Source organism: Neurospora tetrasperma (genome assembly GCF_000213175.1).
Source record: "Neurospora tetrasperma FGSC 2508 unplaced genomic scaffold NEUTE1scaffold_6, whole genome shotgun sequence".
In the NCBI taxonomy this organism is placed as follows: Eukaryota; Fungi; Ascomycota; class Sordariomycetes; order Sordariales; family Sordariaceae; genus Neurospora; species Neurospora tetrasperma.
Window position 1 is genome coordinate 1,381,948 of NW_009799104.1, and position 21,304 is coordinate 1,403,251.

The following is a 21,304-nucleotide window of genomic DNA, read 5'->3' on the forward strand; positions in this document are numbered from 1 at the left end:
ATTTAGTACTGTAGTTTTTAGAAATTCTTATAATAATTTCTAAGTTAAATTCCAATACCCTTTCTATTTTACCAAAACCTTTCGAATTATACCCTCGTACTTTCTTACTATATTAATATATAAAATTTCTTTAATTTAGAATTCTAATTCCCCTTCGACTTTAATAGCAGATAGTTAATTATTTGTAAACTTCTAGCCCGGGAGGGGATTAGTAGTTATTTAGCGGAGAAGATTAATATAGAAAATATTATAAATAGTTCAAAGAAGATTCGAGAATTCGATTATATAAGGGGAAAGAACTTTAAAAACAGTATATCTCGTATATATAATGAGTCTGCTAGAGTATTGCACAGCGAGCAGTCGTGTAATAGTTAAAATGCTATATTTGATAAAGAGAGTAAGAGAAAAAAGACTGTACTAGAAGGGTGTAGTTGAAAGAAGGTTTTATGGCCGGGCGCACGGGCTAGGTAAATATGTGGATCCGACTAATTAGGAGGCTCGCATCCTTATCGATACAACCGACCCGCCTTAGCAGACTTAGTAAAGCCGAATTTTAATCCCGGGCGCTAGCCCTATAACATTACTCCCCTACTCCCCCTTAGGGAGCTCGCTCTACCACACCAAAAAGTACTTTACTAAATATATAAAGAATAATTAAAATCCCCCACAACCGCTCCCAACCAAATACTTAGCTAAATAGGTACAAAATATCAACAATACTAAAAAAGAAAGATCTCCTTTTCTAAACCCCCAAATAAACGCTGTACGACCACCTGCCCTCTACCCGAATCAGTATTACTACCCTTATAAAATTATACTCCAGCCGAAGTACTAAAATTAAATTAGGGGATATTTTTAAACTTTGCCTATCCGGGGACTGTTATTATATTATTTTAATAATCCGTAATAGAAATAATCAAAATTAAGGCTATTATCCAATACTTCGTATTACTCTACTTCTCCTACTAATAGGAACTACTATTAAACAAACTCGTTATACCTCTTACTAGAGGCAGCCTTAATAATCTTATACCTATAAAATATTACGTCTACTACCCTCTAACGGTTATATTTTGTGATAAACACCGTAATGGCTGGGCGGCGAAGGGTTTTATATAGTAGATTTACTATTTTAATTAATAAAAGCATACCTAACAAGCTACTTAGTCCTTCCTTTTGGACTCGGTGGCGCTCCCTTACCTTTAATATTATTAAAGTCGACCTCTAATCTTTATTTAATCCGAATCTTCCTCCTCTTCCAAATCGTTATTATCGTAGCCGTCTAAGCCCCTACTAGGTTATAACCGGACCGTATTCATCTTTGAAATTCAAAGGCATTTTTTAAACTAGTATAACTTATTACCGCAATTAGTACACTTACCCTCTTTCTTCCACTTATTCTTTTACTTCTAGGAGACTTCGTTACTCTCCTTTATCTTTATCGGCATAGCGAAATTAATGGAAGTATCTATAAGATCACCAGCGTCATTATCAACCGGTTACTTCGAGGATAAAGCGAAAAAAGTATTACTATTAAGATAGTAGAAGTATTTAAATAGCAATAAATACTACTTAGGCACGTCGATTCTTTCTAAAAGCTGTTACTTCTAGTCGTTATTCAAAGTAATAGTAAACTAACTAACCTTAATTACTTCTAACTAAGAGTCTATTCTAATATAGTAGAGTACTTCTTCAAAACGAGTTAGAAAGCTCGCTATCGACTCCCTACTCTTCTAATAAAGCTAATATAATTTTTAACCAATACGCTTTGTAACGTTAGAATCGCTATAAATAAGCCAAAGCTTATTGAATAGGGCAGTAGGCGATCTTAACGATAGGGAGCTAGTAAAAGCGACGAATAGCTTCTTAATAACAGGTGATAAGCAGGCAAATAAATAGTAAAACTACACTTCTAAATCGCTAATAGCAAAGTTATTTATATAAAGCTTGATTTAAATGCTTAGAACCCAAATTTTAAAATCTTCTTTATTACTAACGAATTTCTTAAGGGTAGGGAGAACTACCTTTCGGATAGGCGAGGCCTTAAGGGCAGCGAGCTCGCTTAGTACGGTTTCGAAAACAATACCAAACTATCGTAAGCATTTCTAAAGGTCTTAAGACTAAGAGATTATTAGTATTATTATTGTAAATAGGGGAAACTCTTTAAGCGTGCCTATGAGAGAACGGTAATAGTAGTTTGAAAAGAAGGTTAAATATAATATAACGGGTCTGCTAGAGTATTATATAGTAAGTAGTTGTATAATAGTTGAAATACTATATTTAAGAAAGAGAGTAAAAGAAAGAAGATTATACTAGAAGGGTACAGTTGAAAGAAGGTTTTATGGCCGAGCGCACGGGCTAGGCAAATATATGGATCTGACCAATTAGGAGGCTCGTATCCTTATTAATACGACCGACCCGCCTTGGCAGACTTAGCAAAGCCGAGTCTTGATCCCGGGCGCTAGCCCCATAACAGTATATAGTTAGTCGAGTTTTTTCTTTAAGCGGTCCGTTATATAGTTCTTTAAATTAAATTAAACTTTATTTTTAATTTAGAAGTACTCCGCCGGTTAATGATATTAATTAGCGAATTTCTTTTACTTTTGGGCGGTTATTACTATAATTATTTAATATAAATCTATAGTTTATTATAGCTTTTGAACGAATTAGTAAGCCCTTTTCTCAGAGGATAGGAGGGGAATTTCCAAATAGATTCCCTCTTTAATAATAGAAATAGGGAATTTTATATCGAATTTATAGGTAGTAAAAAAGGGAGATATTCTAATAGAAGTATTAATACGGCTATTAATAGCTAATTAAATTATAGGGTATTACTTATTCTAGTTATCCTATATATAATTTAATTACTATTCGTAAATATATATATATATATTTTAATCTATATAGTCTAAGCCGCTATTAGTTTGCGGGTAGTATATTATATTTAATAGGCGCTTAATATTAAGGAGTTTGTAGAGTTTAGCCTAGAATTGGCTAGTCTAATTCAATCTTCTATTATTAACGATAGACCGCGGGAATTTATAGTAGCGAACGAAATATTATAAAAAACGTTCAGTATATAATTCGGCTTCTAATAAAGGTATAGGTTCTAGGATTATACTCTTATTTAACCGATCTTTAATTATTTAGAAGTAAATATTACTATTAGACTTTAGGATGTTTATAATGAAATTTATTTATATTTCCTTATTAAATTGGTCTAGTATTAATAGGGATTGTATTAAGCCCTGTTTCTATTTTCGTTAGACCTTCGTAGATTTATAAGTATAATAATTGCAAAGAAATTACTAAACGTAAATACTTAGGAGCGGCTAATAGAAATAATAGTTAAGAACGGTTATAGTACCTTCTCGTTTTAGGTAGTCGAGAATATAGGAGTTATATATAATCTATATTAGGATAGTACAGAAAATATTAAATTATTAGGATTAGTTTAAAAGGTTTATAGCGTCCGACTTTATATATATTAGTATTCTTAGGACTTAGAGGCGGCCTTAGTAGTAAAGACGGCCTTTTATATTAATATTATAGTCTACGATTTGAATTTTAAATTTTAACGTTGGGTCGAAGTATCGGTCGTTATTTTAAATTACTACCTTTACTTATTAATAGAAATAGTCCTTCAACGCTATTCAATTCTAAAACTATTATAAATCCGGATCTTCGAATACTTATATACCCTCCCTCCTAAAATAGACGATTTAGGATACTAAAATATAGAATAGAAAGTATTTTTCTAATACAGAGTCCGGGATTATTTATAAATTACAAGCCTTCCTATCCTCCTCCGTTAGTATATTTTATTCTCTATATAAAAGTATATTAGGGATAATACCTTCCCTCCCTAATTAGTATTTAATATTAATTAATTGAACCAAAATAGGTACTCCGTCTACTATACCTAGCGTTCTAAAAAACGCTACATCCTTATGAAATATTTTAGGTTCTAATAATCTATTAGGATAATAAAAGATTCGTAGCTCTATAATTCAACCGACTACTATTCTAAATAATTAAAAATTATTAATATTTCTTTATTATAAATTAGGTAATTCTATTCAGTAGTATTAAATTTCTATAAATAGTATCCTATAACCGTACGCTTTCTAGTATTATTTATTTTTTAGGAAATAACGCCCTTTAGGGTAAAACTATTATAGTCTGTCTTTAAATATATTTTTTTATCTAGATTAAACTCCATAAGGATTAGGGCTTAGGTAAATAATATTTTTAATAATTGGAAGGTAGGTTCGTATTCTTTAATTTATTTAAATATAATTCCTTTCCCTATTAGTATAATAAGAGGTATAACGATCTTAAAGAATTAAAGTATAAATATCCAATAATAGTTAATAAACCTAAAGAAATTGCGTACGCCCTTCTAAGAAGTAGGGAGAAATTATTCGAGGATTACTTTAACCTTTTCGGGGTTGGCCTAAATTCTAATACTAGCGTAGATAATAAACCTTAGGTATTTAACCTTCTTAATAGTAAATTCGTACTTATCGGGGTTAAGGTAAAGTCTAGCATCTAAGAGTTTTTATAATATAAAACGGACTTTAGTTTTATAGTCCGCTTTCGAACTTAAAGTATAAATAAGGACGTCGTCTATATATACTATATAGAATTTATTAAAATATTTTTATAAAATGAAATTAATATAATATTAGAATATTATTAGGGCGCCTATTAATCCGAAGGGGATTATTAACTATTCGAATAGGCTATAGCGAATTCTAAACACTATTTTTTATTCTTCTCCCAAAATTATACAAATTTTATAGAAGGTTTGTACAATATTAATCTTTATATACTACTTCGCCCCCTTTAGTATACGGAATATTTCTTAAATAAGCAGTAAAGGGTATTAATTTATTTATATAATAGCGTTTAGGGCCCGGTAATTATAGTAAAAGCGGAGGCCGCCCTCTAATTTCTTTATAAATAATATTAACGTACCCGCCTCCGAACTATTTACCTTAATAAACCCTTTATTTAATAAATCTTTTAATATCTTCTTTAAAATTAAAAATTCCTTACGGGTTATATTATATAGCAGTTTGAAGGGTAAGGGGAATTCTTTACTATCGGGTTCCTTTTTAATTTCAATCCGATAGTTAATATTTAAACGATAGGGGTCCCGTTTATTAATATTCTCCTTTATTTATAGTAGGAGAAGGTTATAATATATTAGGGGAATTATCTTCTCTAATTATTCTTTAGTATAAACTTTCTTTAATTGTAACGCCTTTTTTATATTTTTTAAATTAATAGTATAAATAGCTTCCTTAGCTACTTTATTACTTAATTCTCTCTATAGATAGCAAATATAGTTTACGAAGGTAGTAACGAATATATAAGTAGCGGACTTAATATTTTTAATAGAATTTATATTAGGTACCTATTCTTTTTTAATGTATAGAATCTAATAATTTATAATCTTTAAATATATCCTCTTCTTATAAGGAATAGAGTAAGTTAGTATTGCCTTTAATTATAGTTTATTTAAAATAATAGGGAATTTTAGGAGAGGGATAATGTAAATATTTACGGAATATATATATTTATTAAGTTCTATTAGAAAATAAGTGAGTCTTTGGATAGTAGCCCCTTCTATAGTAGTAGAAATTCCTTTTATACGATAGAATTTAATAGGGATGACGGGAATCCTAAGGTTTTCAATAACCTTTTTATTTACTACAGTATAGTATTAATAACCTTTATTAATAAGGTTATAAAATAAATTACGATTATTAATAATAAATAGAATTAATATAAGTTCTATTTCTATTTATAATTTTAATTTAAATTCTTTTATTTTACTTAGTATTTTAGATAGCTCTAGGGTTCAATTTTGCTCCGGAGCTACTCTTTTTTTTATTTAGGAGTAGAGTTTTAATCCTCTTCCTCTTCTAATAAAAAAAGGACCTTTATAATAATAATTTAAATATAGATATTATTATTCAAGGGAATAGCCGGCAAATAGGGGTAATTATTTATATAGTAACCGGAAGCTCCGTAGCGGAAGTATAGGTTATTATTTTTATACTTCTAATATTCTTTATTAGAAATTTATTTAGTACGCTTAAAAGAAGTAGCCGAATTTGAACCGCTTTGCCTTCGATTATTACGACCCTTAATAAATATATTAATATAAGTAGTCCTTATAACAGTATTATTATTAGCATTTGTAATATAGTTTTTAAATTAATTTGATATTTAGGCCGCGGATTATTATTATTAGTTATTAGGCTTTTAAATACTAGCTTAGGATATTGGAAGATAGAGACTATTACTTTAAATAGAACGGCCTTATTAATTACAAAAATATTTATAGTAATCCTCTTTAAATTCGGACGTTTATTTATAACCAGTAGCGTAATATTATATTTAAATTATATATATATAGTAGTCGTATAAAAAATCTATTAGAAAGAATTTATTATAAAATTTTTTATTAATAATATAATAAAAGTATATTAGTTTAGTAGGATTCTCCTAACTATAATTACCAGCTTTTAATAATTCACTATTAAAGGTAGTAAGGAAATTCGTAAACAGCTCTCCGTCTCTTTAATATAAATAAGAGAATTTATTGAGGATAATATCCTAATTCTAATAAGAATTAAAAATTACTTAAATTTAATCGAATAAAACTATAGGGTCTTTTTTTACTACAGGCGGTCTTACTAATCTAGAACCCCTCGAATTAGAATTGTTTATTATCGGAGAATATATCAAAAATCTTATACTATATAATATTATCATTAGTACGAAGCCTTACTTTAATATCGGTATTATATACTTTAATAAATTTATTATAGTAAAAGAGGAAAATATAAGGTTACTTATCCTACTTTGGGAATTCTAAGGGTTTTCTTCTATAAAGGGTAGTATTATAATTATTATTTTAATTAGTAGAAGTATTTAAAGTAGGGACGTTAGAGTCTGCTATTCGGTTTATAGAGGTATTTATAAGGTGAAAGTCCAAATATAGAGTAAGGATAAAATTAGGATTAGAATTAAAGAGAAGAGACTTAATACAATTATAGAAAGAGGTATTACTATTTAATATTCTAATAAGGCTTTTAATAAACCCGTCGTTAGGAGTATTACTAGTATTTAATTAATTACTACTTTAAAAGTTATAAAACTCTTCATTCTTATTAAGGTCTATATTATTAAATTTAATTATAATAAATAGTAAATACTATAATACTATGCTATAAACTATTAACCGCTTTTAGTTCCGCTCTACTATTCTACTATTAATTTCTATTATATTTACTAGTAAGAATAGAGGTAGAACCTAATATAAAGGGTATAGTATAGTTAGTATAAATGTTAGCCTTAATTAATCGATAAGGTTCTACGAAGAAGAAAAGAGGGGAAAAGGGGTGCCCTCTAAGCGGGTATAGCCAGCTATCCTTTTCAAGGGACGTGCGCGCGTACGGGCCGCGGGGATACCGCTGCGGTAAGGGACCTAATTGGCCGCATCGGTTGCCTGCCAGCAGGGATTCGGACTGGCGAGACTGCCAGTCGCTTCAGCTACGGGCAGCAAGCCCCATGACACCTTGAACTTTGACACTTCAACCTTCCTAGCTTCTTTCCTCTCTCCTTTCTTTCCTCTCTTCTTTCTTTCCTCTCTTTCTTTTTTCAACCTTTTTCTTTTCTCCTTCCCTTTTTCATCTTCATCTTCTTCTTTTTTTTTTCTTTTTCTTCTTTTCTTTTTAGCCCTGGCCGAAAGAAGGGGGAGAGAAAGGGGGGGAGGGGGGAGAGAGAGCGGGATCCATTTGTATTATTACTTTACCCCAACTCAAAAATTTGGAGAAGAACCAAGTGCAGGGCCATTTATTGGCATTGCACTGTCGCTGTCACCCTACCTCAAACCCAGCGATGGGAATTAAGGTCCATTTGCACTGCTACTTAAAGTCTTAGTAGACCTCCCGTCTGAAGTAATGAAGCAATGAAGCAATAAAGCAATAAAGCAATAAAATAATGAAGCAATAGTTAATGGGAGTTAATGGGAGTCAATGGGAGTTAATAAGAGTTGATAAGAGTCAATAGGAATTAATAGGAGCTGATGGGAGTTAATAAAAGTCAATGGGAGTTAATAAGAGTTAATGAGAGTTGATAGGAGTTAATGAGAGTCAATGGGAATTGACTTCGCAAGACATCTCACAAACTTAGCCACCCTCTGGGGCGAGCCTAATGCCTGCAGCTGGTTAAACTTCAGGTTTTCAGGACTTTTGGATAAACGACCCAAGTCACACTTGGGCCACCGTAGCACTTACATAAAAAACGATGGGATAGGCTGCTACGACCGACACTAGAAATTACAAAATCTGGAATTTGCGAACGATTGATTTCTTTCAAATATTACCAATGGCTTGGAATTATCCGTCCTTCCAGAAGGTCTCCTGGAACACACAGGTTGTAGTGTAGCAAATGAGTCCCGTCATTGAGACCGCCAAGTTGTCTCAAGTTGTGCAAGAGCCCGCCGGCGCCACCCGGAGCCAAGAAACTTTGTGCAGAAGCTGAGTGGCACAAGGGTTCGGGGTTGAAGATCTGCCCGGGCAGGGACAGGGGTTTCCTCGACGATCCGGGAAAGGGGGGGCGGGTCGGCTTCCGGTAGTTCTGGGTCCCGTTGCACAACAATTGTGCACAGCGCATGTGCGTTATTCATACCTCTAAGCTTAAATCCTGTGGATTAGGTGCGCGCCCCGGATCTTCGACATCCGTTAAGTTGTCCACTTCCCCAGATGGCGCTGATGGACAGGAACTTGAACCAGAACTGTGCCGACTGACAGTCTCACCTTCGGGCGACGATTTCAGTCAATTGATCGACCGGAAACCGGCAGGGGACAAGCTTTTTTTCTATTCTTTTTTTCCTCATTTTTTTTCTTTTTGTTTTCTTTCACAGCTGACGCTTTTGAGTATTGGTTCCTTACTTTTGGTCATTGCATGTGCACAGTTGACACTCCTTGGTGTTTTGGTCATTTTCTTTCCTTTTTCCTATCAACAAGGGATACTCCGACCTGATTGATACGAACAGGGGAAAGGGACTAGTAGAAGAACAATTCCAGCGGACTTCTTTTACCGCCTCCATCACCGACACAAAAGAGAGAGAAAGAAAACCGGCACGTGAATCGCCAACTTGCTCAAAGAATCTGCCATCGACCGGACTCCATGATTTTACAAGCCCCCCATGTCCACTCTCGGGACAACATCAGAGAAATTTCCCGATTTTTGAAATGAGATCCGATCAGTATGGTATCTTGGCTGTTGATGCCCGTGTGGCGGGTGCCACTCTTTGTCCTCATCAATCCAATTGACTGGGAGATATCATGGGCCTCGAATTTGATGTCTAGCCAGATTGCCCAGAATGCATTGCCAGATATGACGACCTTTCCTTGTTCTTAATCCCATTTGTGCAAGACTAGTGCATTTCAGTCAGGGGAGGGCCCCATGGCCCCATGGCCCCATCATCCCCATCAGCTTCCCACCCCCGGCCCCCGGTCCCCGGTGCTCATCACCAACCTGAACGGGGTCTCGGGCTTGTTGGCTTTGCCGCCAGTCAGGACCCGGTGAAGAATAATGAAAGGGAGTTATGCAGATGCCTTGAGTGTTGAGGCTTAATGTTCACCGATGGCCCCTCGATGGCCCCAACAACTCCAAGTACACAAACATACAAAACCTTCCGCTGATCCTACTCTCGGAAACGATTCCCTCCTCCTGATATTCCCCATCATAGTCAACCGAAATACAACAGCCATCCCCTCCAGGCTTCCCCCGTCAATTCAACAACCCCTGGTATCCAGACTATACCAGTTCAGGTTCAGACATCATCACAACAATGGCGGACTCCGAGGCACAAACACCACGAGATTCCGGTACCTTCGACAAGGAGAGGTCACTGAACTTTGATGTGGAAAAGGGTGAACAATCTGATCTGGATGGCGCAACGATTCAGGCTCATTCAGAACGGGGTGTGTCAACCCATAGCGGAAATCAGGAGAAGGCCATTGTGGAGGAGACGGAGCAGGATCCCAACATCGTCGACTGGGACGGGCCTGATGACCCGGAGAACCCCATGAACTGGCCCGACAAGAAGAAATGGCTCAACGTCGCCGTCCTTTCCATCCTCACCATCATTACGTGAGCCCCCCTTCTCCTCTTTTCCCTCTCTACCCTGACCCAGTGACCCCCAATGCAAACTAACATCACCCCCAAATCATAGTCCTCTTGGCTCTTCAATGTTCGCGCCTGGCGTCAAGAAGATCCTGTTCGAATTCCACGAGACATCTTCCACCACGGCCACCTTCTTGGTATCCATCTATATCCTCGGCTTCGCCTTTGGTCCCCTCCTGGTTGCCCCGCTCAGTGAGATGTACGGCCGGGCGCCCCTGTACAACTTTGGCAACATCCTCTTCACCATCTTCACTGTTGGTACCGCCCTCAGCAAGAACACGGGCATGCTCCTCGCCTTCCGTTTCCTCATGGGCCTCGCCGGTTCCGTGCCCATCACCATCGGCTCCGGTTCCATCGCCGACTGCATGACGCTCGAGAACCGCGGCAAGGCCATGTCGGCCTGGGCACTCGGCCCCCTGCTTGGCCCCTGCATCGGCCCCATTGCTGGTGGCTACCTCATCCGCGCGGCCGGCTGGCGCTGGGTCTTCTGGCTGATCACCATCATCGGCGGCTGCCTTATCCCTTTCTCCTTCTTCTGCCTGCGCGAGACCTACGCACCCGTCCTTCTCGAGCGCAAGGCCGCCCGCCTCCGCAAGGAGACTGGCAACCCCAACCTGCGTTCCAAGCTAGCCAGCAAGGTGTCCGCCACCGAGACCTTCAAGATCGCCATCGCCCGCCCCATGAAGCTGCTCATCTTCGAGCCCATCATCACCTTCATGTCGCTCTATGTCGCCATCATCTACGGCATCCTGTACATGATGTTCACCACCTTCACTTTCGTCTACTCTGAGCACTACGGCTTCGACGAGGGCTCCATCGGTCTTGCCTACCTGCCCACCGGGATTGGCATGTTCATTGGCGTCAGCCTTTTTGGCTACCTCTCCGACAAGACCGTCAGGGACCGCCAAGCCAAGGGCCTCGTCCACCGCCCCGAGGTTCGTCTGATCCCCTGGTTCAACATCCCCTGCGGCCTGCTTCTTGTTGCCGGCCTGTTCATCTACGGATGGACCGTCCAGGAGCACATCCACTGGATTGTGCCTATGCTCGGTGTTCTCATCTTTTGCGGCTCGCTCATGGGCATCATGATGTCCGTCCAGTCGTATCTGCTCGAGGCTTTCCTGACGCAGGCCGCCAGCGTCACCGCTGCGCTTGCCGTCCTCCGCTCTCTCTTGGGCGCCCTCCTCCCGCTTGGTGCCCTCGACATGTACCAGAGCAAGCTCCACTTTGGCTGGGGTAACTCGCTTTTGGGCTTCATTGCCTTGGCGTTGGCGCCTATTCCCTTCGTTTTTTACGTGTATGGCGAGAGGTTGAGGAAGAAGAGCGGCTTCAACAAGGCCAACTGAATATTCAAAGGGGATACGTTGAGGCTGTTTTTCTTGGAAAGCAATGAGTTGTACTAAGATTTGAAGAGGACAAAAGAACAAGGGAAGAGCATTGCATCTTTTTGCTGGAGTTTTGGGCTTTGGAATTTGGCATGATACCGGTACTATAGAGCGACCACTGATAGAGGCCCGCATTACTTGCATAACGTTTTGGATGTTATCTGCATTACGAGAATACCTAGTTAGAAGCAGTAACTGTGGGTGACGAGCTCAGAGTCATGGCTTGATAAGAAGATCAGTATGAGATAGGAAGATGATACGAATGAACATTGTCCCAACGCACCTATGCCGCCTTGAAGAGCCATGGTGATTAAAACCATATTATCTAGATTTGTTTGTTCTGTTCAGCGGTGAGTGCCTAAAATATAGTTGTCCATCAGTAGTAACATACACTCGGTAATTACTGTAAGAATCGTCAGGGGTAAGGAAATGAAATTGGTTTTCACTACCATTTCACAGACATATGCCGAAAACCTGAGCGTAAGTCAACGGCACGATAAGTACTGAGAAGGTGAAAAAAATCGAGTCTCTCGAAACCGTCATGATTGAAGGCGCCTTGCTTGTGCGTTCAATGTGGTAAGCGCTTCAAACCTTTCACGTTTTAGATGGAGGCCTTATCTGACAGCTGCCCCTTTTTGTGTGTAGATGGCTCTAGCGATACATCTCGAGGTTCGGTGTGGAATGATTTCACGTCGTGATACTTGCTGAAATCGGCTCAATTATGGAGGGTGACAAAGGTTGCAAGAGAACGAACCTGTAAATATACGTCATACGTCATCGCGATATAGCTTGAGGCGCAGCATGTGACATAGTTCCATTCATCGACAGATCGTACCTGCACATGTAGAGCGGCCGAGGTGATGTGCGCCCAGGAACTTTGTGTGTTTGGACATGTTTTAATTGAAGCGGGCTAAAAAGGTGTCCAGAAGATCTTGGCGCTTCCAGAACAGGAACTCTAGAATAAGATAACAGGGCAGGTTGGTGTGAAAAATAGTCCAGACAGTTTCCGGGTGTGAATTGGTGTAAGCATGCCTGGGCTATTTTCTGCACTAGTGTACCTTGCTTGAGGGGTCCTTGATAAGGGGATCATGCAGCGTGTCTCGTCGGTGTCCTATCCAAGTCGGTATCGGAAAAGTTCTGTGGACTGTTCACTTGTGTTGATATACTGAAATGGGTTCAACGAGAGAAAAGAGACACATAACAACGATGCGTGTAAGTCATCCATGTGACGAACTTGTAAGGGCTCCCCTGCTGACAGGAGCGGATACCGTTTGGTCCATGCCCCGGCGAGAAGCTGTTCCCCACTATGGGAAACATGGTTGACTCTGACGACATGGCCAAGGCAAACGAACCAATGTGTCGGTTGGACGTTGATAGGTAGACGAAATAGAGCTCGAGGTGTCGGGCCTAGAGAACAGTCAAGAGAAGTAAGCGATGCTTTGCTCACGCGGGGTTATTGATAGTAGCAGTGATAATACTGTGGAAGCGCGGGGGGGTTTTGTCTGATTCCAACTCCTAAATGTGGTTGCGCGTAGGGCTGAGAACCGGGAAGGGTCGTAACTCGGCGCGATGCGCAGGGTTCCATGTGAATGACATGATTCGGAGCCGGGGTTGGAATTGGGGAGCCGGGTGTTCCAGTGTACATATATATTCATGTCAACACGGTTGTGCTACACGTGCCGGTCGGCTTTGATCCTATGCCCATTGAGGAATACCTCAGAGCTTTGCTAAACTTGTGCACATATGTATATCGATGTATATCAGTTGACTTTGAATGACCCAAAGGGGCGCGATGAAGTTTGTACTTGTCTGTTTCCTACCTCTATGTGCCTATTTACATAGGAGCGTGCGGGTCCTTGCGCAGTTTGGACAATGTGTACGTACCGCCGGTGGACTTGGTGTGGAACTTCCTTGAACAGATGGAGTTGCGGCGGCCGCAGAAGCTGGAAGCTAATGGAATGTCTGCGAATGTCTGGAAGCATTCACTCAGGGTCCTGCCGAGTGCTTGCTTTGGAGTGGTAGAGTGAATGCGTCTACTGAACAACAAGAACGGTGTGGGCGATCAAGATAACTTCCTTGGAAAAAGAAGTCATCCACGGGCATGCCGTGGCATTTGCATGGAGGGGTAATTGACACATGCAATTGTTGCAACGGTTCAGTTCAGAGATCGTGTCTTTGAAATTCGGTTGTTAACAATTCGCGGGACAGGGGGGTGGAATGGTGTACACGCTAAAAGTGCGCGGGCCATTGATCCCCACGCTGAGACTCGCCCCACTGAGATCCTAGCTTCAACCAATCCGAGAAGCGGACTAAGTTTTTTCTGGCGGGGGAGTCAAAATTTTGGCATCATCGCCTGAGCTGGACTTCAATTCGGGGCAAATCCGACGGACTGACTTTTGCCGTGCTCGGGCTTCAAGTTGTACTTGTTTGCTGTTCGGTTGTTCTGCCTGCCTGCCCCGGCCTCAACTCTTGCCGGCACTGAACCTGGAATCGTACCTTGAGACCTGCCGTACCCTCCAGTCTTCCATCGACACCACAGACTCGATTCGAGGCCATCTCGAACTCGCTTCCTTCCCTTCCTTCCCTGACTGAGCTCTTGACAACTAAGGTGAATTCAGCTTCCAGCTGCCAAACTTCCCTTCCGCTCCGCTCACTTATTAGGTTCGTCCGCCAGCTTACTGGTAGCCCCTTCAACTTCCTCTACAAAACACCAATGGCAAGGGTAGCCAATTTTCGCCCGCCTTGTTCGCGTTGCTGCTTCCCTTCCTTCAAACACCCCGCGCAGCTCCGTAGTATGCTACCTCTACGTTTGCCTCGTCCGCCTTTCCCCAACACCCGCCGCCAAAGAAAGATCCGTCTTGATCAAACCTCTATCTTGTGGCCATTCTGACTCAACATTGATACAAACAGAAGAGGAATAGCAAGACGGCGTCCTGCATTGAAACTACCTACTTCGGCTGCTTGAGGCCCACGATTTCCATCTTGCGATTCAAGATTTGGGAAGGGATCTACGTCGACTTTGCTATCTGAACCCTTCGGAGCTATCAATCACAAGCCGGCCACCGTCCTTCATTTACAACGAACTGCTCGGCGTTTGAAGTTTCGAGCTTGGTGATATCTCAGCTCTCGGCCAGCTTCTCGTCACTCCGACCGACCTGGCTCTCCTCTGCTGCCTCCCATCTTCCCGAACCTGCCACCCTACCACCCGCATCCCCGACCTGCGCTTCCAGTCTGCTTTTGTACACCTGGCTTCGCCTTCTTGTTCCGGCCTCGTTCGTCAATTTTACCGCCTGTTACAACAAGTGAAGCAGACAATCTCCACGTTCCGCAATCATGGCGCCTCCCAATGAGGCCGGCACGCCCGCGAACCCCGGCGGCACCAGGCGAGCACCCTACAACGTCATTAAGCCCGTTGTCCCTGCTCTGCCGCTCGGCTTCCCTCAGCGCCCGATCTCTACTGTCAAACAGGCCAAGTCTTTGGCCCCTGCAATCATTGCTCGGAGCCAGCCGGTTGCTTCCGCCGTTCAAAGAGCAGTCGATCCGGATCTTCGTGATCGACAGCAAGGGCAACCATCCGCCGAAGCGGCAAAGAATGAGGAGAAACACAATGGTGCACCCCTTCTTGCATCGCAGCCCGCTCAGCATAACGGTGCCAACGTCAATGCCCCGCCAACTGAACCCATGCATCACCAAGGAAAAACAGGTATGAAAGCTCTTTATGCGTGCTGCATGTAGTTCACTTACTCCTTGCCTGTTTAGCTTGGTAATAGGCAGGCATGTCCGTCATGTAAGAGCCCATGCTGACATTCTTCCATAGATGTGCCAACTGGCCGCCCCATCCAATTTGAACCTGCGCCTCCGTCCAGCAACACTCTTATACCTCGCTCCTCTCATCACGCACCGTCTCAGAGTACGGCTTCTTCTTCGATTTACACTCACGAAGCCCCAACAGCCATGCCTCAGCCCACCATCATCTACCGGCCTCAGGCTGCCTTTCATCAAGGCCACCCTAGCAACGCCGGTCTGTTTTTTGGAGGACCGAACGACTCTGGGGCTTCATCGCCCGCCTCCCACCCAATGGCCCCCTTTCCTCCTCCCGGAGGTTTACCTTATGCTCCTGGGACGATACCCCCGCTCGATGGCTACGGACGGCCGTTGCTAATTTCCTCCACCGTTGATGGCTATCCCGCGGCTCTCGTCAACCACCACGGACCCCCCACACCCCACAGTGTTCACGGCTCGCAGTCACCTATCCATCCCGGAGATCACAACTTCGGCCAGCTCGGATCTGCCAACGGTCAGAGTGCCAATGGCCAGAACGGGCACTCCGCTAATTGGGTCAACCAAAGTGCGTTACCCCCACAGGGGCTGAGTCCGCCTGTCAATGGTTTGCCCCAACCCAATGCCTCCGTTATGGCCTTCCAGCGAGAGCAGGACACTATCTTGGACTTTTTGCGCAACGCAGCAAACAACCACCTTTTCAGTGACTGCACGCTTCAAGTGCAATTCAAGCCTAGCCAAAAGTTTCAGGGAATTCCTGGGCACGAGAAGTTGTATGAGCCCTTAGCAATCCCGGCGCATCGTTTGGTGTTGGCTCGCAGCCCGACACTGGTCAGGATCATGGAGTTGCAGGGCACCGGCCCGGGAGGAGTGGTTTCGTTGGAGCTCGACAACGAATATGTGCGATCTGACACTCTCATGTTCGCCATCCGTTCCCTGTATGGCTGGACTCTTCGAGCCTACCTTCCTTCGCAGTTCCCTCCACGCGGCGTCATCGAAGATTTCAAGCTCGCTCTCAGTTATATCACGACGGGCCGCTACCTCCAGCTACCGCACGTGTTCTCGTTCGCCGTTCACCATGGTGCAGAGTTGGTCTGCTGGCCCACGATTGAACTTGCTACCGAATTTGTTCTGAAATCCGTCATCTTTTCTTCCCAGCAGGAGGGAGCCCCGATGATGACCGAGCTCATCGACAGCGTTCTTCACTTCCTTGCGCACAATATCCCGCAAGACTTTGTCCTTGACACAAGGGTGAGTGACTTTGGTTTTCCCAGACTACCGGCCGAGACACGTCAGGCTGCCGCTCCGCCTTCTGCCGCCCCACGCGATCCTCAATCCTCGTCCAACGAGCCTGTGCCGGCTACCCAGGCACCATCACGACTCTCAAAGGGCTCCATCAATCCCAGGTTGTTGCAAATTCGGTTCGGGGACCTCTCCCTCGGAGCGGAGAATGGTCAAGGGTCAACCAAGCAGGCCGAGAGCCCGCGTAGCAATCGTGCGCCGGCGCTCAACGACACCATCCTTTCACGCATCCTTCTGAATCTACCATTCGACATGTTCAAGATCGTTATGGAGAATAGCCCCAATATGCATCACAACATTGTCAACGAGGTTGTCCAGGAACGCGAAGCCAGGCGAACGTCTGCATTAGCAAAACATACCGATGTTCTTGGCGCTTTTGCGAGGCCCGCATTGGTCAACGGCATGCGAGACTATTGGTATAACAACATGGGATTCAAGGAGGAAGTGTTCTCAGGAGACGGCGCTTACCTTGTCCGTACGTGGATCCACGGCGAGGAAGCAAGCCCTTGAGACAAATGAAGACGACGGTGGGCGTCAAGCAGTAGCGGGTGCTGAGCTCTCGACATTTACGACTTCATGAATCTTGCGAATCGGTCTGGCGCGGGAAGTGGTTTTGCTATATCGCCTCCTCCTTGGGTTGCGTAAAGGGCTTTTCTTATAATGCTGTTTGTTTCATGTTACTCCTTTGTCTATTTTGCATTGCGACCGGAGTTGTACGATTGAGGAAGCGCCGTCACCATGGATAACTTGGCATGACAAGTTTCGAGGTACACGAGGGGTTTCTGTCGTTACGAAGGAAAACTCCTTCAGATTCTGGCACGCCGGCGCGACGAATGCCGTTGGCGTTCATCGGGCTCTTGGAGCGTACTGGGACTGCGACTCTGGGAGGCAGATGTATGAGGTTTCGGTCTTTTTCTTGATTCCTCTTTTCATTTTCCATCTTTCTTTTTTTGCATTCATACGCCGAGGAAGCCGGCGATGGTGGCGTTTGGGTGCGATGGATGCAAGCCGTGAATCTTTTATCTTCCTTTCCAGGTCGTCTTGGTCTTGAAACGGGGGTAGCGGAGCTTGCCCAACGGTATCCAGCATGGTTGGAAGGATGTCATTGCTTTGGCGGGAACCGAAGTTTTCCAGAATCTTTCTTCTGGCGGAGCGAGGATGGTTTGGATTGGGATCCGGCTTGGGCTTTGCGGCGTTACTTACTTTTTCTTTTCATTCTTGTTTTGCAAGGAGTGGTTAGCGAGTGGTTGTTTCCGCCAGACACCGGATTGAGCAGGGGCGGGTGGATTCAGCCGTTATGATCGATGCAGGAAGGAAAACATACTAAAATACCCATGGACGTTGCGATTTTCACCAATAGATGGTAGGCATGATTGGCCTAGGGAATTCTCTCATGGCTTTCAAGATATTTTAGGTAGTCGGTTGTAAAACAAAATTGTACAGCATTACTTTTATTATCCCGTTATTCTCGATGTTTATGTTGTGTTTATTGACTTGGTTTGGGGTTTTGGAAGAGAAAAGAATTGGCCTGCCTGGAGAATGACGGCATCGTGGAAAGGATAGGTAGCTGCGAAGGTAGCATCGGGGCCCCTTTGTGAGTGTGGGGAGAAGTGCGCTAACCTAATTGGGAGCTATTCCTTCAGCTTGGCTCCATGAGGTCTCTTTAGCCTCGTAAGGGGTTCATTCGCTAAACAGCCAGTCAGACATTCAGTGAACTATGTAACTAGAAATTACCGAGGCTGGCTCGCTTGGGGACAATAGCACGTGGAACTGGGAGGCGTCACTCTGGGCTGCACCACTGTTGACTGATAGTCACTTGCTGACTGAATGCCCAATTGCAAGCCGAGCACTGCCAGGCCCCAATTCCATCTCCCCTCACCGAATCCATCTCCACACAAACGGGCGGCGTCAGGTCGTAGACGACAGGCGGCCCTATTTTTCGACCTTTCGACTGTTTATGACGACATCACGCGACAAACTGCGCCGACATAGGGCCTTCTAACGATCAAGGGTACCACAGAGGAAGGGCAGGGAGGAGAGATCAGAGACACAGAATCAGGGAGTCGAGTCGAGAACAATCCTCAACATCGATTCGCAATTGCCTTGACGGCCGGCATCAATTACTCCACCAGACGAGCTGCTCCGACAACAGAATAACATCCTACGAAATTATCTACGCGCAGGGGCATCCAGAAGTCAACCGACCTTTGTCAGAGATCAGCGGCGCGTCCCAAGATGGCCTCAAGAGCCTCCGCCGGCGCAGCCGCAGCAGGCCCTCGAGCCAGCCCCGGCCCAAGAGGCCCGGGAGTCACAGCCAAGTCCACCTCGGATCCCATTCTTCGCAATGCTCTGCGATACACCATCTCGGCTCGCGAATACGCCGTTCTGCACAAACACGTCATCTCCAAATCCAAGACGCTAAGGAAAAGGGCGCCAACAGTCGATACCGTGCAGAGAATCATGGACGGTGAACCCCAAAATAGGGGTCGCGGTGGTGGTGGTGGTCAGGCACTGGCCAAGGGTTACGCTACCAGTACCGGTTCCGGCGGTGGTGCGTCTTCCAGCGATAAGGATTCGAAAGCGAAGGCTAAAGAGGAGGTATTGGCCAGGATTGCTGGCAAGGGAGCGGGTGCCGACGATTACAATGCGAGAGCGATCAGACACTCGCTACGCGTCTTCATTGCGACTGGCGCGTTGATGAAGTTGTGGGGAATCGTGTCGGCGAGGGTTCTAGGGAAGAAGCAAGGGTATGTTATCCATTCTCGGTGCCGTTCCCGGGTTGAAGTTTATGCCCCTCCTTGGTTGGCATTGCATCTGGTAGGCATGTCCCGATATAAGCTAACATGGGAACAGCGGTGCTGCCAGCGGTCAGAAGCAGCCACTTCACAAGTCACCGACCCTCCGGCTATCCCTATCACTCAGCACCATCTTGCTGATGTACCGACTTCTTTTCCGCTTCTTCACACGCCTACGTGCCCATTTGTTGGACCCTACGGCGGCTCCCTTCCGGATTCGTAACCCCAAGACTACGCTCACGCTCACATCGCCGTATGCCCCTGCCGTCGGTGCTTCCCTGGCTGGTCTTGCGCTGGGTGTCTATCCAAGCCAGCAGCTACGTGTTTCCATTGCCGTATATGCGCTCTTCAGAGCACTCGAGTTCGGATGGAATTGTGCCGAGGACAACGGCATGGTCTGGGGTTGGGATAGGGGCACCCACGGCAGGCCGGATAAGAAGCGGACGAGGCCGTGGTGGTGGGGAAGCTGGATGTTGCAGCCCTTTGCGTTTGGCCAGCTGTTGCATGCCGCCGTGTTCGATCGGGACTGTTTCCCCACGGTAAGTTTGCTATCAGATGGGTGGCGAGGGACGTAATGCTAACACGCGACGACGCAGGCCTATGGTGACTTCATCTTCAAGCATTCCACGGCCTATCTCCATGCCAGACCCGAGGATTTCCCTCTCAGCCTGAAGTGGCCCAAGGTTTACGAAATAATCGACAGCCTCGCCACAATGGCCAAGCTCAACTGGCCGTACGTCTTTACCCTCTTCCAAAGTTCCTTCTCCTTTTTGGCCGCAACTAACATCTCCAACAGGGCATTCATCTCCCCCGTCCTCTTCCCCGGCAAAGAAGACACGCTCCCAGCCTCCCTCTCCGCCATCGCCCCCCTCACCTCCGGCGCCCACCCGCTCATCACCTCCCTCTCCTGCGCGACCCTCCACCCCTCCGACCCTTCCTGCACGCGGACCTTGCTCACCTTCTGGCTGCGCTCCTTCACACCGCTAACCAAGATCCTCCTCCTCGTCTACTCGGCCATGGTTCTCCCGCGCTTCAGCTCGCTCTACCACTACCCGCTCTCCACCATCCAGGGCATCATCTCCAATGCGCTGCGCATGTCGACCTTCCTGACGGGTGCCCTGGGCACTTGGTGGAGCAGCATCTGCTTCTTCCAGACGTGGCTGCCGCGCACCTTTATGCCCACGCAGCGTTTTTTCTTGGGAGGCTTCCTGGCTGGCTTCTGGGCCTATCTGGAGAAGAAGAAGGGCCGGCCCATCTTCTTGCACACGGCCAAGGCGAGCTTGAACAGCCTTTGGAAGGTCGGTGTCAAGAGGAGGTGGTGGCGGGCCATGAAGAGTGGGGATGTTTGGGTCCTTGTGGCGGCGTTGGCGCTTACTGGTGTGGTGTATGAAAGGGACGCGAAGGCAATCAAGGAAAAGAATTGGAGGAAGGGAGTGTCCTGGGTTAGAGGTGAGGGGTGGAGGGATTGGGTGGAGACGTTGGAGATTGAGGGCGATGAGGCGGATGAGAAGGAGGAGGATATTTATGAGCTGAAAATTGAGGAGGATGAGTCGGAGGGGGAGGGCTTGAGGTATTAAGCTAGGGAATGGTCTGATGAGTGCGGATGGAGAGGGAAAAGGAGATACGTTGCTGGGGGTAGAGGGGAATAGGGGTTCTTGCTGTGCGAGCAACCCTTGCTGGATTGGCTGGCCAGCTGTCTTTTTGAAGAACGGACATTGAAGACGTAGCGGGGTGGTGATTTAGGGTGTACGTAGGTAGTCTTGCGAACTTGTCGATATACCCTTCTTTAGATGATTCTTGTTTACATACATGCCACTCATTGGACCTTACACA

The 21,304-nt window shown here is 44.5% G+C and overlaps 3 protein-coding genes across 3 annotated transcripts; all 3 read left to right on the forward strand.

Moving 5' to 3' along the window:
• Nucleotides 1-9,877: 9,877 nt before the first annotated feature.
• On the forward strand, nucleotides 9,878-11,555 carry NEUTE1DRAFT_112801 (uncharacterized protein; the record flags this gene model as incomplete). Its single annotated transcript, XM_009855942.1, has 2 exons — nucleotides 9,878-10,179; nucleotides 10,262-11,555. 2 exons carry the CDS (start codon nucleotides 9,878-9,880, stop codon nucleotides 11,553-11,555), a joined length of 1,596 nt encoding a protein of 531 aa, XP_009854244.1.
• Nucleotides 11,556-14,894: 3,339 nt separating this feature from the next.
• On the forward strand, nucleotides 14,895-17,186 carry NEUTE1DRAFT_131851 (uncharacterized protein; the record flags this gene model as incomplete). The annotated part of the gene is made up of 2 exons (XM_009855943.1): nucleotides 14,895-15,297; nucleotides 15,412-17,186. The coding sequence occupies 2 exons, from the start codon at nucleotides 14,928-14,930 to the stop codon at nucleotides 17,184-17,186; spliced, it is 2,145 nt and encodes a 714-aa protein (XP_009854245.1).
• Nucleotides 17,187-18,850: 1,664 nt separating this feature from the next.
• NEUTE1DRAFT_68795 (uncharacterized protein) lies at nucleotides 18,851-21,300 on the forward strand (the record flags this gene model as incomplete). The annotated part of the gene is made up of 4 exons (XM_009855944.1): nucleotides 18,851-19,423; nucleotides 19,530-20,010; nucleotides 20,068-20,204; nucleotides 20,268-21,300. The coding sequence occupies 4 exons, from the start codon at nucleotides 18,912-18,914 to the stop codon at nucleotides 21,046-21,048; spliced, it is 1,911 nt and encodes a 636-aa protein (XP_009854246.1).
• Nucleotides 21,301-21,304: the final 4 nt, after the last annotated feature.